At 38.4% G+C, this 15,690-nt stretch overlaps 1 protein-coding gene across 1 annotated transcript; it reads left to right on the forward strand.

Annotated features, from left to right (window-relative positions):
• The first annotated feature begins 13,601 nt into the window (after window positions 1–13,601).
• Window positions 13,602–13,970, forward strand: LOC104228527 (uncharacterized). Its single transcript, XM_009781009.2, has one exon. The coding sequence runs from the start codon at window positions 13,602–13,604 to the stop codon at window positions 13,968–13,970; it is 369 nt and encodes a 122-aa protein (XP_009779311.2).
• The last annotated feature ends 1,720 nt before the right edge of the window (window positions 13,971–15,690 follow it).

Below are 15,690 nucleotides of genomic sequence, written 5' to 3' on the forward strand. Positions count from 1 at the left end.
CATGTGTCTTTCAAGACTTCCTATATATAATCCCAACCCTTTAATCAATTAAAATCAATCCCTTTCTCTACCAAACTCATTATCTTCCCACTCATCCCCATTACATTAAATAAATATATCACACCACCCCATTATACTTTGTCCCCCATGCCTAACATAAACAAATACAAGATTCCCTCACACTAAAATTTGTCTTGTCCCCCCTTTATATTAAATAACTATATCACAACCCACCCCATTTCATTTTGTCACCCATGCTTCACATAAAAAATTACAAAAATGTACAATTCCTAAACTACCCCTCCGACCTTATTGCAATTACTATTTTACCCCCAAACGTACTGCGATTTACCAAATTACCCCATCAGCTATAACAAATCAATTAATCAAACTTAACCAAAATATAGACAATATGATCAATTTCTAACAATGTTCAAACAACGAATCACATGAACATGATTTCTTCAATATTTCAACAACAAATCACATGAACACAAATTGAACAACAAAGAACAACTAAAATTTAATTGAACAATATTTTAGCAACAAACAAACCTATTTTCCGATTCAACAACAACAACAACAAACAAGTATATTCAGATTTCTAAATTCAATAATATTGAACTTAAAATCAACCCTAACAACATTACAACCAACAATTCCTATACTAAACTTAAACAAGATTATGAGACAAATTCAAGAAATAATCATAAATGATAAACAAGAAATCAAACTATACAAATTTCGGATTCAAGATCAACCAAACAAAGTATGAACATGAATGAAAATATTCAATAACAATAACAAACAAACTTTGTTCAAACTTCGAATTAAACTTAAACAAAACAAATAAACATATTCAAATCACTAATCTTCAAATAATCAACTAATCTTTCTTAAATTAAATCCAACAAACTTATAACAAAGATGCTTGATCCAAAAATTAAAACCAAAACATAACTTCACATTAAATTACTAAGTTAAAAACGAACTTCAAACAAGATGAACACGAACTAAATCTATATTAACAACAAACAACGGATTTGAACGATTTAAACTAATACCTTTCTATATTAAAACTAAACTAACAATTCCTTTTTACAAAAATAAATAAAATTAACATGAAATAAACTGAAAAACAATTAATTAAATTTTCATTTGAATCTGAAAATTAAACCAACAAAACACATGAACAAACTAAAAAAATTAATTCAACGATAAACAAAACAAGAATGTTAAACCCAAATCTTAAACCCACTAACCGGATCGAAACGACGATCGAAGAAGATGGTCGTTTGGCGTCGTTTGAAGATGACGCAGCAGCTACAGTAGCAGTTCCAGTAGCAGCAGCGGGCAGCAGCAAAACGCAGTAGTGGTTTCGAATCAGCTGCTCGACGAGCAGCAGCAGTAGAAGAAGCAGACGATGCAGCAGCGGGCAACAACAGTAGAAGAAGAAAATGCAACAGCAGCAGGAGAAGCAACTACGGGCAGCAATGGTGGAGGAGAAGTTGCTCGACGAACTTGAAAAACGCAGCCATGACGGCGATGGGATGTCGTGGGGGTGAGGGTGGCTGTGTTGTGTGTGTGTTGACGTGAGGGGGGCAGGGGTATGAGGGGAAGGGCTGCCATGGGAGGAGCTTGGGGTAGGAGAAGAAAGAGAGGAAGAAGAAGAGGGGGGGCGGATGGGAAGTGTAGGGTTTTCTTCTTTTTTTGCTTTGTTTTTTTTTTGTTTTTTGTAAAAATGAAAAAATGAAAATGAAGAGGGGGAGTTGGGTTATGGACTGGGTCGTTTGGGAAGATTGGGCCATTTTTTGGGCCTGTGGCTTGAAATCGAAGAAGAGGCCCAATTCCGACTTTCTTTATATTTTCGCTCTCTTTTCTTCTTTTATTTTTTTAAAACTAAATTATAAAAATACTTAAACCATTATTAAGAACTAAATTAAGTTATAAAAGCGCAAATTAACTCCAAATAACAATTAACGCACAATTAAGTAATAATTAAGCATAAAATTGTATATTTGGACATTAAATGCAAAAAATGCAAACGATGCCTATTTTTGTAATTTTTTTTCTTTGTAAAACAAACTTAGTTACTAACAATTATATAATTAAATCCTACATGCGAAATGCGATATACTTTTGTATTTTTTATTAATTTAGCAAATAAACATGCACAAACAAATACAAATAATTATTCAAAATATCACAAAATTGCACACCAAGGAAAATTATTTTATTTTTGAATTTTTTGGGAGTAATTCTCATATAGGGCAAAAATCACGTGCTTACAGGTATATTCCTTGGAGGCTATTTTATATATACAGGTTTGATAGGTAGATCGAGGCCCTGGCCCGATCATGATACAGTTCAGTTATCTTTAGAGGCTTGCAGATGAGTCCTGTATATTTTGGTCTATTAGTAGACTTTCATGGAGGCCTCATCAACCTACACAATTATATATATAAATATGAGCTTTTGGGTATGTTTACCTCTAAGATGAATGAGGTGATATTTTAACTTAATTTAGAGTATGGCCTCATCAGCCTAAGTTAAGGGTTATCCCTCCAGAGTTCACAGTTACAGAGTGGTACGTTGGGGCCGAGTATGGCATCGGGTGCTCGTTGCGGCCCATCAGTTTAGGTCGTGACATTATTTGTCATGTATAACCATCATATTAGTATATTTTCTCATAGTGTTAGAGTATTGATATTTTAACATGATTTGTTCCAGTCGTTTGTTTATATATTTTGTACATGGCTGAATATGTTAAATATATATAGCATGTGTGTATGGACTTTCTTTTTCTTCTGGGCATGTACATCCATTTGGTCCTGCTGAGTTCGCATCTCTTTATTGTTGGGCTTGCCTTCTTAAGGCCCAATTGCTAGAGTCTAGTCCTCTTTCCCTCAGTTCCCTTTGTTATAGTCTATTGCTCTGTTAATCTAGTTTACTACTTCATTACCTTTTATCTACTGCCTTATTGCTTTTTCGCATCTTTGTTATCATGTATATAACACTCATATATTAGATCACATATTTTTCTTTATGCTTTAATGTCATATGAAACATAGGCAAGCCTCAAATACTATAGGATTTAAAAATAATTAGTTTTTAACTAATTAACATTTCGCTAATTATATTTGTTTATACCATATTATGTTTTCATTAACCTTCCCTTTTTGTTAAAAGATTTTAAAACCCAGAACTTAGCAAAAAAATAGCAGCCCAATTTTAAAAAATAAATCAGATCTGAATCGCAAGCTTTACTATCAGAGGCAAATCAGAATTTTCATAACATGTGAAGTACTATCGCCTCAAATGTCAATGAAAGTGATCTTTTCTTCAAATCTTTAAAATCGAGGTATATCTTATGCTCACTTTTACAAACATCTCATATAATTATGCATACATCCATCTTCTAATGCCAAGTGTTTTATAACCCTTTTCACATGCTTTACAAATAGACCATCTATATACATATTTCAAAACTATTTTAATCCACCAACATATCTTTAAACTCCTTTATAAATCCACACCCTCTTAAATCTCACATCCCTTTTTATACTCTCCCTTAGATATACAGTAAGTCGTAATCTTTAATAATAATTAAGAAATAGTATAAATAACTGACCCCTTAAAATTATTCTATGTCCTATAGAGCTACCTCAGATATATTTTAAGGGGTGCCTAATACCTTCCTCTTAGAAGAACAAGAACACTTACACATAATCTCACCGGTTAGTAGATCAATAAAGAGTATGACTTAGTAAGTAAATAGGTACCCTAGTATACCTTAAAATATAAGGTGGCGAATATCTTTTATCAACAATAGAGAAACTATAAATTGAATCTTGTTTAGACCAGTGCAAAATAGGGGGCAACAACATGGCGACTATACTGGGGATTTCACACTTAGGTTCTGGCCTTAGCAGACTTCAACTAATTTGGAATCTAGATTTATTTGTACATTGCTTTGATTGTAGATAAAATTGCAATTACATGCTTACCTGCTTTAGTTGCTCTTTGTGCTTACTATCATGCTTACTGCTGCTACACTTTTATCTGTTATTGTTTTATATGCACAATAGTCATATTTCTTCCTATCAAGTCTTTTGTAACGCCCCAAACTCCGGGAGTGCAACTAGAGCTCAATCGAGTAAACCCGATCGATCAAGCCTGTTAGATACTTTCTACCCAAACGCACTCACGAACGAAGAGAATACATATTCTCATTAATTAAGAAATATGGAGATCATGTATACAATACCAAATCATTTCCATTAGTACATAATTTTAAAGTCTCAAAATACACATATTTTTCATAGTTTGAAGTGGAATAAATGATTCAAACACAACATAACTCGTTTGACTTTCCCAGCGCCCATATATAACCTACATTATTTCTACGGAGACTCTAATAGATACAGAAGAGTGCAATGATAGTGCCGGTGACAAGGCTCTGGCTATACCTCAAAACGTGACAATATAAGAAACAAAAGATACATGACCTCAGAATGAAGTGGGGCCCACCAAGTCTACTGGGAGGAGGATGTATTGTTATCACTGATCAATGTTGCCTGCTATGGAATCACCTACATTTATTAAAGATGCAGCGTCCCTGGCAAAAAAGAAGTTTGTACCGTCGAATAGTACTAGTATGTATAACTAAACACCATCTCAATATAATAATACAAGGAGGAAAAATCATGAAATCAATAGAAGCCTCAAAAAATACTTAAACATCAAGTTAATAACCACATAAGTTGTCAAGTAAATTTTCATGTTTTTAGGTTGTGTGATCTTTAGTACCGTCATACCATCATTCATAATACCACCATACTTTCACACAGAATCCGATCATGGCCCGATTGGCTAGGCCACCTCATTTGCGACATCAACCACAATCACATTTTTATTTACATTTTCCAACACAATCATCACCATATGTGCGGCATGGCGTCTGATCACGGTCCAATCGTCTAGGCCGTCTCGCTCGAGACATTACCCTTTTCTATCAATCATCTCACTTTGTACTTCTTTCACATTTCTTCAATTCATTGGCACTAGTGGCCACAATTATAATATCATTCTTGACACTTGGTCGTATCTCATAATTCGAGTTCTTTTTACACATTCAAACATCATTATCACCATCAACAACAACAATGCTTTCTATTCAAGACTTGAAAAACACATGTAAGCAATTTAGAATCTTAGGCACATAGAGACTTTTCACACAATTTAGCATAACAACTTTCATTCGAACTGAACTTGAAGTCTTAATATATTTAACACACATCGCATACTTCGAACACATCCTCAAATGATAAGATAATAAAGTAAAAGCATTGGAATACATATTGAATATATATATTTCAGCATAAGCATATTCGGAATGGACAATTTTTTAATGATTAGTTCGGTACTTACATAACTTACATGAGCATCACGGAATTCAATTCTAAGAAAAGGGGTTTAGCCAACATACCTCAATTGAGCTTCCTTAAACTCTAAAATATTCCGAAATTCTTAGCAATTTCAATCTATTTTAGACATATAACAAATTGAACCAAAATTAGGAAGATGATCATGATTCTAGATCATGTGAGCATTTTATCAATCACTAAGTGTGCATTAAGGTTTCAATACTCTTTAAAGAGGATTCCATCATCCCACAACCCATTCTTTACTATTTTTAGTTCACAGCCTTCCTACACCATTTTTTAACACATGCATCCAAAATAAACAACTCCCACACCCAAGAATCGACTTACTAATTGCCCATTTCTAGTTAAATTTCAAAATTAAAAGTTAGCGTGTAGACTCTTACCTCTAGGATGAAGACTTACAAAGTTTTCCTTGTTTATCTTCCAAGATTTGGCCAAAAGATTGATGACAATGGCTTAAAGTCCTCTTCTCACACTAGAGCACCTTCCTCTCTCTATCTAAAACGTAGTTTTATCTTACTAGAATGACCCCTAGTAGTGTTTTATGAGAAGGGGTCAGGTTATAAAAACCCAAAAATAAAGGTCCAAAACGGGATCTGCGGTCACATATATTCTGCGGTCCTCTAAATGGACCTCCGGAACTAGGCTGGTCTGCCCCACTCTGCGGCCATTAAGCGGTCTATAGACATGTTCTGCAGCCGCATAATGCACAGCATAACCTCCCTCCAATGATTTTCTGAACCTATGATCGGTGTGCGGCCTACGAAATTAATGTGCGCCCACATAATGGACCGCAGATTCGTCCATAATTCCGAGTATTTAGGTAAACTTGTATGGGATCTTACGTTTTGGCCGTACACTATCATACACAATGGCACACGAGGGTTGTCTTTTACACCCCTTAGGACCTTATTTTCAAAACTCTCTAGTTTTCGAGAATGGCTTTGTCAGGTCAACTGACATAACTTCTTGCAGCCTGCTGTTCAATTCAAAACTAGAAAACACTCTACTCTAGTAAAATAGGTCGTACTGTATAAACCTTAGGTGAGTTGGTTCTTGGCACCGAGGCATAATTAGGAAAGCCACCTTAATGTTAACGGATCATGCACCCAACGACATGACTTATGTGGAAAGACAAACAAACTTGATAGGACACTTAAATATCCGAAGCAAACACTTACCAAATATCTGTCTTTTACCCACCTCAGAAGAATGGAAATCAATCGAAACATCCCTGAGATTAGCATGGTAATGGGAGCACCAGATAAATTGAAATAGGGGTAGAAGAATATTCGTCGGGAACACGGAGATGAGCTTCGGACGCACCTGGGGGCATTAACTACATTGGTGAACATCCAAGCAAACAGGTGCTCACTCGCTTGTTGATAGAATTTTGGAATCTGGCTAAGGCGGTGTTCAAATTTGCCATTAGTACGGACATTGGAAGTAGTCACAAGTTTCACGGAGTTGTCGTTCAATAAAAGGAAGTCAATATTGCTAGTTACTATGCCTGGTTACCGGTTCTTGGATTCTTTAGGCATGTAGTATTGTGGATGGATGGGTGATCCTCAACTAGTTGTTCAACAGATTTGGGCACATGAAATCTATGATTGGTGTTCAGGAGAAATTCAATGTGACCAAGCGACGTGGGAGAGTCTCAGGCCTATCACTTTCTCAATGGCACTAATGGGGCTATTGGTCTTCCCCCAGCGAAAGGGTCTGATCAACATCAACATATTACCTATGGTTCTAGCGACCTTTTGTGGCAATCTTCAAGCTACTTTGGAGCGAATAGTGTTAGCTAAGATGTTAAGGACTTTGTCCACATGTGGACGAGGGTATGATTTCTTTAAACAACATGATCTGCAGCGAATGAGACATTGGGTCTCCCCACATGGGCAAGAAAAGTGGAGGGAAATGTTGACAAACCTGAGTAGGGAATGGATAAACTGGAAGCTATCCTAGTTAGGTGGAATGGAAATCTTAAAAACTCCTTAGAAATACTTCATTAAGCTGATCGGACTTGAAGGTATTCAACCATACTCATCCTTGCGGGTCTTTAGACAGTTCGGGATGATCCAAGATGTGCCTCTATGGACAAGGATAGTGCTATACGAGGATGAGTACAATGGGCATATTCCAATCCCCAGTATAAGAAGGCTCCAAGAAAAGTGGAACGACCTGTTCACAATGCATGTGGGTCAAAACTCGTGGTGTACTCCTGAGTAAAATGTCTGGATCAACGAGGAAGAAGAATTGGCCCAACCAAGTAGAGAGGGTATAGCCTAGTTAGAGGACGTGGTGTCTACTTTGCAGATATACCGTGAGATTCTGCCACATTATCTTGTAACCACTTCAATGCACCGTCAGGTGGTTTTAGGATCCATTGATCATATGTTGCCACCTACTGAAAATGATGACCGGTTAGTAGAGTGCATCCAAATAGAGTCTAGCAATGAGCCAAAAGAAGATCCATAGGAGGAGTCTGAGTTCAATAATGACGAGGAGGAATTTATGGAAGACCCGAAGGAGGATCCGGAAGAGGATCCAGAAGAATAGGAGGATATGGGAAACGACTCAGGGGATGGTTATTAAAGTTGGTTGATTTCCCTTTATTTCCTGCTTTATATCTTTTTCCCTAGTTTTTTTCTTTACTTTCCAAAAGGGCTAATTGTCCAAGCCCATGCAATTCTATAAAATAGTAATGGAATCATTGCTCCCACTTGCATCAGTCCAAATTATCAATAAAAACAAATTGCTTCGGATCTAAAAGTGACAAGTCTAAATTATTGTCAAATATCTGCGATTTAGGCCTACCTCCTTAATGGATGAATTGATTTCTCTGTGTGATTTCTTGCTTGTATAAATGAAGAAACTAACTCTTGCTCCTTTTTCTTTTCTTTCTTCTTATTTCTTTTACTTTATTATTACCCATGAAAAGAAAGTTGGTTAGTGTCGACAAAAATAGGTGAAACCACCATAAAAATTATGGTCAATGGGAAAGATGTCAGCCGCGAAAAACCCAACTGAACATCCTCTTGTCATAGCCGACAGTCCAGGTGTTCAGAGGGAAAAAGACGACACCAGGAATGATGAACACGTGGACAGAATGGCCCAAGAAATGGAGTCTCTAAAGGAGGAGGTACAACATATCAGGGAACTGGCACAGCTGGTCGTGACAACACTCCCTCAACCACCTCGATTCCCTTCTTTGGATTTACTCCCTAGCCGTTTTCCATCCACATCATGCCAAACCATGAACACCCCAACTTTAGCTCCTACCACTGAAGTCATATCTCTGGTGATCCCAGCTAACCCATCAAATCCCCTTATCCACACTCCCTGTGTACCACAATACGTTCAAACACCACAAATCCCGCCTATTACTACCAATGCAACTCATACCCCTCATTGTGATGGAGTCACTTTTACCACTAACTAGCATATACCTATGGCACATGTCGCCCCCCATGAGCAGTATGTTCCCCCTGTAGATGCCATTTCTAAACCTACCTTTACAATGTCTTTCACGCTCAGGGTGCCTTATGAGATTGATAAATACACCGAAATGGAAGGCAAATGTAGGGCCTCTAAGTTGCCCGAGGAGGTGAAAGTTTAAACTACTAGGATCTGTGTATTCAACCAGATGTGGATATGCCAACAAGGTATAAACACCCAAAGTTCGATATCTTAGATGGGACGGGTGATCCTCACGCCCATTTGATGGCATATTGTGAGAAGTTAGTCAGAGTGAAGAGGAACGAGAAGCTAGGAATGAAGTTATTTCTAAGAAGTTCGATGGGAGAATCACTCACCCGGTACACTCGAGAAGATCTGCGAAATTGGAGAACTTGGCAAGAGATGACGGAGGACTTCATGAATCATTTTCGATTCAACATAGAGATCACTCCCGATCTATTCTCATTAGTAAACCTGTAGAAAAAACCATCCGGGTCATTCCAAGAATATGCACGTAAGATGAGGGAGATTTCTTAGAAGAGGGAATAAAATCAAGTAAAGTACAATTCATGGCAGCATTGCAAGTGTCCAGCAAGACCATCCAATCATGGTCAATCGGTACAAAAAAAAAAGGAGGTATCACCAGTCATCCCTTACTACCAATCCAACTCACAGCACGGAAGCACTTCTTATTCGCCAAATAATCATTCACCACCCACATACGCTCTAGTCAATAACACCCAGCCATATTACCACCCTGAACCACAATACAACCTCCTTGAGCCAACAACAAGCAAAACCTATAATGACCATATGCTCATGTTCAAACCACTACTCACCAAAACTGACCTGCTATGCACCATTACCTCGTGCCAACTTTGAAGAGAAGGGTCCTAGAAATTATACCCTAATTGCTAAGCCTCTAGCCCAATTGTTCGAGAGATTGAGAAGAGCAGTATTGATACATCCAGTTGAAGGAAGGGTTCTTGAATACCCCTTCATGTATTTTGATGCCACTAAAAGGTGCATGTACAATTCTAATGTACCTGGACATGATACTGAAGACTGTTTTAATATGAAAAATGAGATTGAAATGGTGATCAAAAGAGAAGCCATTTAGTGCACTCCGGCGCCGCCCAATGTGAATCGTAATTCACCCAAATCATCGAAACCATGGAGTTAACATGATCACATTAGACGAAGAGTATGACCTAAGGGGAACGATTGTTACTATATAAAATGCAAAACTACCAGGGTCCCTCCTTAAAGGGCTCCAATGATTACACTACAAGTGAGACCTACATTGACTGCTCAAACCTATCAGCCACAACTTGTCATTGCTACAAAAGACGAGAAAGGTCGGGAGTACAAAATTGTCCCATGGACATACCAGCAAAAAGGAAAGGCCAAAATGACAGACTCTGCCGCAACCCATGGTATGACTAGGTCTGGGAGATGCTACGCTCTTGAAGATTTCAATCGAGTGAAAATTTGGAAGATAACAATTTAAAAGGATGAACATGATAGACCTAGAAGCCGTTCAGTTTTTGAAGAGAATGTCAAGCAAAGAGTATTCTATGGAGGAGCAGCTGAAGAAAACGTCCAGCACATATATCAATCATGGATCTATTAATGTGTTTCGATCATCATAGGGACTCCCTGTTGAAAGTACTAAGTGGGTTAAGTGTACCAAGTAACACCACTAGTAAAGCGCTAGCTGCTACAATTGGAAAAATGATCGAAGCAAACATGATAACTTTCAGAAGAGACGAACTTTCTGTTGAAGGCTCAAGTCACAACAAAGATCTTCATATCACTGTCAAATGTAGGAACAAAGTGGTGTCCCGAGTGTTGGTCGATGGAGAGTCAGGAGTCAACATTTGTTTGTTGTTTACTCTACAGGAGTTATAAATTCATTTGAGGGAAGTCAAGAAAAGTTAGGTGAGGGTGAAGGCCTTTCAAGGTTCATAAAAGGATGTTATTGGAGAAATTTTTTTGGCCTTGTTGATCGGGCCGGTCAAATTTCTGATATTGTTTCTAGTGATGGACATCTCCTCTTTCTACAACTTGCTGTTGGGCAGGCCCTGCATACATATGGCAGGGGTCGTGCCATCCACTTTGCACCAATGTATGAAATTTGAGTGGGGATGTCAGAAGATCGTGGTTCATAGCGAGTAGGGTAACTCTACTTATTCAGAATATGTAGTTTTGTTCAGTGAGGGGCTAGACATAGTTGCTTTCCATGCAGTGGAAATCATGAACACTACCGAGATAGAAGAGACTGAAGAAAACTTTGGAATGCAATCACCGTATAGATCCAATATGGAGATGATAAAATATGGATACAGGATAGGAACAATGTTGGGAGCTAGGTCGGCCAGAATCATAGAGCCAATGTAACATAATGGGAAGAAAGGAAAGGTCCGCATAGGATACTAGCCTCCGAAAGTGAAAGCTCGTACCGTTAGCTTTGAGAAAAAGGTTTTTGTACCAGAGAATGTTGCATGTCTGGGACGGAGTTCAGTACCCAAAGATGATATCATCAACAGGATGGAAGAGTTGTTCATCAATATAATTAAAGAATGTTATGAAGGGACTAACATAAAGATACGGACTAGCAGGGATGTCGAACCAGGGGAAAGCTGCGGAATTGGACCGCCAGTCCATCTTTGGTTCGCCAGGAGTCTTGGTAGTATGGAACTGTAAAGGTTTTCTTTTGAAAAGTGCACGGTCAATTGAGGTCTGCACCAAGTCTGTACCTTTTTGTCATTTGCCTCTTTTGAAATCTTAAGACGTTCCTAAAATATTGTAACCTTATTTATCGCTTTATTCATACTTAGCTTTTCTTTTCAGTGATCAAACTATTGAAAACCCACATTCTACAATTATGACATGTAACGAAATCGTTGATCGCAATGACCCAAATTATGAAGAGTGTGATGCCCGACCGTCTCTCACTGGAGATTGAGTAGTTGGAAAGTTAGAAAAAGCCCAATCTCAAATAGACGGAATTGGTCAATCTTGGAAGTGAAGAAGATGTAAAAGAAACCACAATCACCATTCTTCTAGAAGCCGAGCAAAAGGAAAAGATGATTGAGCTCCTCTAACAGTACATCGATGTGTTCGCATGGTCCTATGATGACATTCCATGCTTAAGTACTGACATTGTCTCGCATCGACTGCGCACCGATCCTACCAGACCGCCGGTTAAGCAGAAACCCAAGAAATTCAAACCTGATTTAAGTCTAAGGATAAAGAAAGAAGTGACTAAATAGATATAAGAGAATGTGGTAAGGGTCAACAATTACCCAATATGGTTGCCAAACATCGTCCCAGTACCCAAGAAATAGGCAAAGATCAAAATATGTGTGGACTACTGAGATCTCAACGAAGCCAGCCCAAAGGATGATTTCCCTCTGCGAAAAATTCATATCCTCATCGACAACTACGCACAGCACAAACTGCAGTCATTTGTTGGATTGTTTCACTGGGGACCACCAAATCATGATGCACGATAAAGATGTAGAGAAGACATCATTCACCATACCTTGGGTGTTTATTGTTATAGAGTCATGACGTTCGGTCTCAAAACTGTCGGCGTCACCTACATGAAGGCCATGATGACCCACTTCTACGACATGATTCATAAGGATATTGAAGTGTATGTGAATGATATCATCATAAAGTATCGAAAGAGTTCTGAGCACTTGGATGATTTGAGGAAATTATTAGAATGCTTGGGAAGGTACGGTTTGAAGTTGAACCTAGCAAAGTGTGTGTTCGGAGTCCCCTCTAGAAAGCTTGGGCTTCATCGTAAACAAGAAGGGAATAGAACTTGACCCATCAAAAATCAAGGTCATTCAAGAATTATCACCACCGAAGAGCAAGAAAGATGTCATGAGTTTCAGTCGTTTCGTAGCCTAGTCCACAGTAATCTGTTAACCCATTTTCAAATTTTGAAGAAAGATGATGCCACAAAAAGGGCAGAAGAGTGATAGAAAGCCTTCAACAGAATCAAGGAATATCTCTCAAACCCACCAATGTTAGTTGTTCCCCCCAAAATTTGGAAGCCATTGTTAATATATTTGTTAGTCTTGGATAACGCCTTCGGCTATGTGTTGGGACAGCATGACAAAACTGGGAGAAAAGGAGAAGGTCATCTGCCACTTAAGTAAGAAGTTCACACCATGCAAGGCCAAGTATACTTTAATAGAATGCACCTATTGTGCTCTGACTTGGATTGCCCAGAAACTAAGGCATTACATGCCAGCATACACTACACGTATGATATCTTTGCCCGACCCGCTCAAGTACATCTTCTAGAAGACAATGCCTACCGGAAAGCTAGCTAAATGACAAATTCTCCTCAGCGAATTTGACATTGTGTACATAACTTAGAAGGCTATCAAAAGACAAGCTTTAGCCAACCACCTCGCAAACAATATGGTGGATGGGGATTACGAGCCACTTACTACATATTTTCCCAATGAAGAACTATTTTTTTCTAGAGAAGATATTGCAGAATCGTACCCGGGAAGGAGAATGTTTTTCGATGGAGCAACAAACTTCAAAGGAGTCAAAATTGGGGCAGTCCTAATTTCGGAATCTGGATAGCACTATCCAGCATCGGAAACGATAAGGTTCCCTTGTACCAATAATATGGCTAAATACGAAAGGAACATCCTTGGAATCAGAATGGCAGTCGACATGAATGTCAAAGAACTTCTGGTCATGAGAGATTCTGATCTATTGATACACCAATTCCAAGGGGAATGGTCCACCAAGAATGTCAAGATACTTATGTTCCTGCACTGCATGAAGGATCTATGCAAGAAGTTCACAAAAATAGAGTTTAAGAACGTCTCCAGGATTCATAACGAGTTCTCTGATGACCTTGCAACCCTATCATCTATGATCCAACATCTAGACAAGAACTACATCGACCCTATTAAGGTAGAGATCAGGGATCAACATGCCTATTCCTTCCATGTATATGAAGAACCAGATGGTAAACCATGGTATCACGACATCGAGAAATTCCTTGCAACCAGAGAATACACATAGAATGCTACTAATGCTCAAAAGAGAGCCCTCAAGAGACTGGCAAGCCACTTTTTCCTCAATAGGGAAGTCTTGTACAAGACGAACCTAGTCTTAGGTTTGTTGACATGTGTAGACGCCACTAATCCAACCAGACTATTAGAGGAGATACATGGTAGAACGTGCGGACTCCACATGAATGGGTTCATATTAGCCAAAAAGATCTTGAGAGCCAGATATTTTTGGATGGCTATGGAAAGTGACGGTATCCACTACATGCAGAAGTGTCACCAGTGCTAGATTCACATGATACTGGAGTCCATCATCATTAATAATAACGTTAAGCTCAACAAAGACCTCATGAGAGAAATCTATGACAAATTCAGAATTATCCACCGCAATTCCACAGCCTACAGACCACAAATGAATGGGGCAGTTAAGGCAGCCAACAAGAATATCAAGAAAATTCTACGAAAGAAAGTAGACAGTCACTTGCAATGGCATGAGAAACTACCTTCGCCTTACTGGGTTGTAGGACCACCATGCGAACATCCATTGGGGCAACACCATACATGTTGGTATATGGTACTAAAGTTGTGATACCCGCAGAGGTTGAAATACCATCTTTAAAGGTCATTCATGAAGCAAAATTAGATGACACTAAATGGATACGGGTCAGACAGGAACAACTCATGGTCAGCTATATCAAAACAAGATGGCCAGTGCATTTAAAAAGAGATTCAAGCCTCGCTAGTTCGCATCGGGGTATTGGTTTTAAAGAAACTCTCTTCCCACCAAAAAGAAGCCAAGGGAATGTTTGCACCAAACTAGTAAGGTCCTTATGAGGTTCACTGAGCACTATCGGGTGGAGCTCTAAACTTGGAAAAAATTGATGGAAGAGCCACATGAAGCCTATCAACTCAGACGCAATCAAGAGATATTATGTCTGAACACAGATAGAGTTAGGTTTTGATGTACCAAAACTATGTTCAATCTGACTTTCCATGGAGAGATACGTAGGCACCCCATGTAGGGTTCAGTTTCTCCCCCTTTTCTCTTGTAATAGAAATACCAAATATCACTTTTTATATTGCTCAGGAACTACACCGAATTGATTTCCACATAAAAGAATATGTGGGCGATCCTCACCAGGTTCATTCATCTTTTGTAATTGAACTACGTTCCGGCTTGATTCTATTTGGATACCTAGGTTGTCTGAGGTAGACGCGGCCATTTTTATTCTTAATCTCATTATATTTCATCTTTTGTAATCGAACTATGCTTTGACCCGACTCCATTTGGATATGTAGGATGTCTGAGTCAGGCTCGGTCATCTTCATCCCATTTTATCACAATCCATGAACTATGTTCAAACCTAACTCTATTTTGGATACGTAGGAAACCTAAAAGGGTTCAAACATAACCTTAGGAAAAGCCTTGTAATGCATTAGTTCAAATTAGGACACAATCGAGACAGCAAGCAGCCATGTTTGTCAGAAACATCACGGAAGATTAACATCAATGGGATAAAGCTTTCAAGAGGATACACTCACATGTAAAGAACCTTTTGTAACATATCATAATCTGAAACAACGACATTTGCCTTAAAAACAAAGTATTTTCATAATGTTTTCTAAAAAACGAATGGTCGGCTTCACCAATTGAAGTCCTGCACATAGCAAAACGTCTCCTCAACTAATCGGAGCACTTGTACAAATAATTTGTCGGCTTCACCGATTGAAGT

Source organism: Nicotiana sylvestris, chromosome 8, assembly GCF_000393655.2.
Source record: "Nicotiana sylvestris chromosome 8, ASM39365v2, whole genome shotgun sequence".
Taxonomy (NCBI): domain Eukaryota; kingdom Viridiplantae; phylum Streptophyta; class Magnoliopsida; order Solanales; family Solanaceae; genus Nicotiana; species Nicotiana sylvestris.

Coding starts and splice junctions, on each gene's coding strand:
- LOC104228527 (XM_009781009.2), top strand. CDS start 13,602: ATGGCAGTCGACATGAATGTCAAAGAACTTCTGGTCATGAGAGATTCT.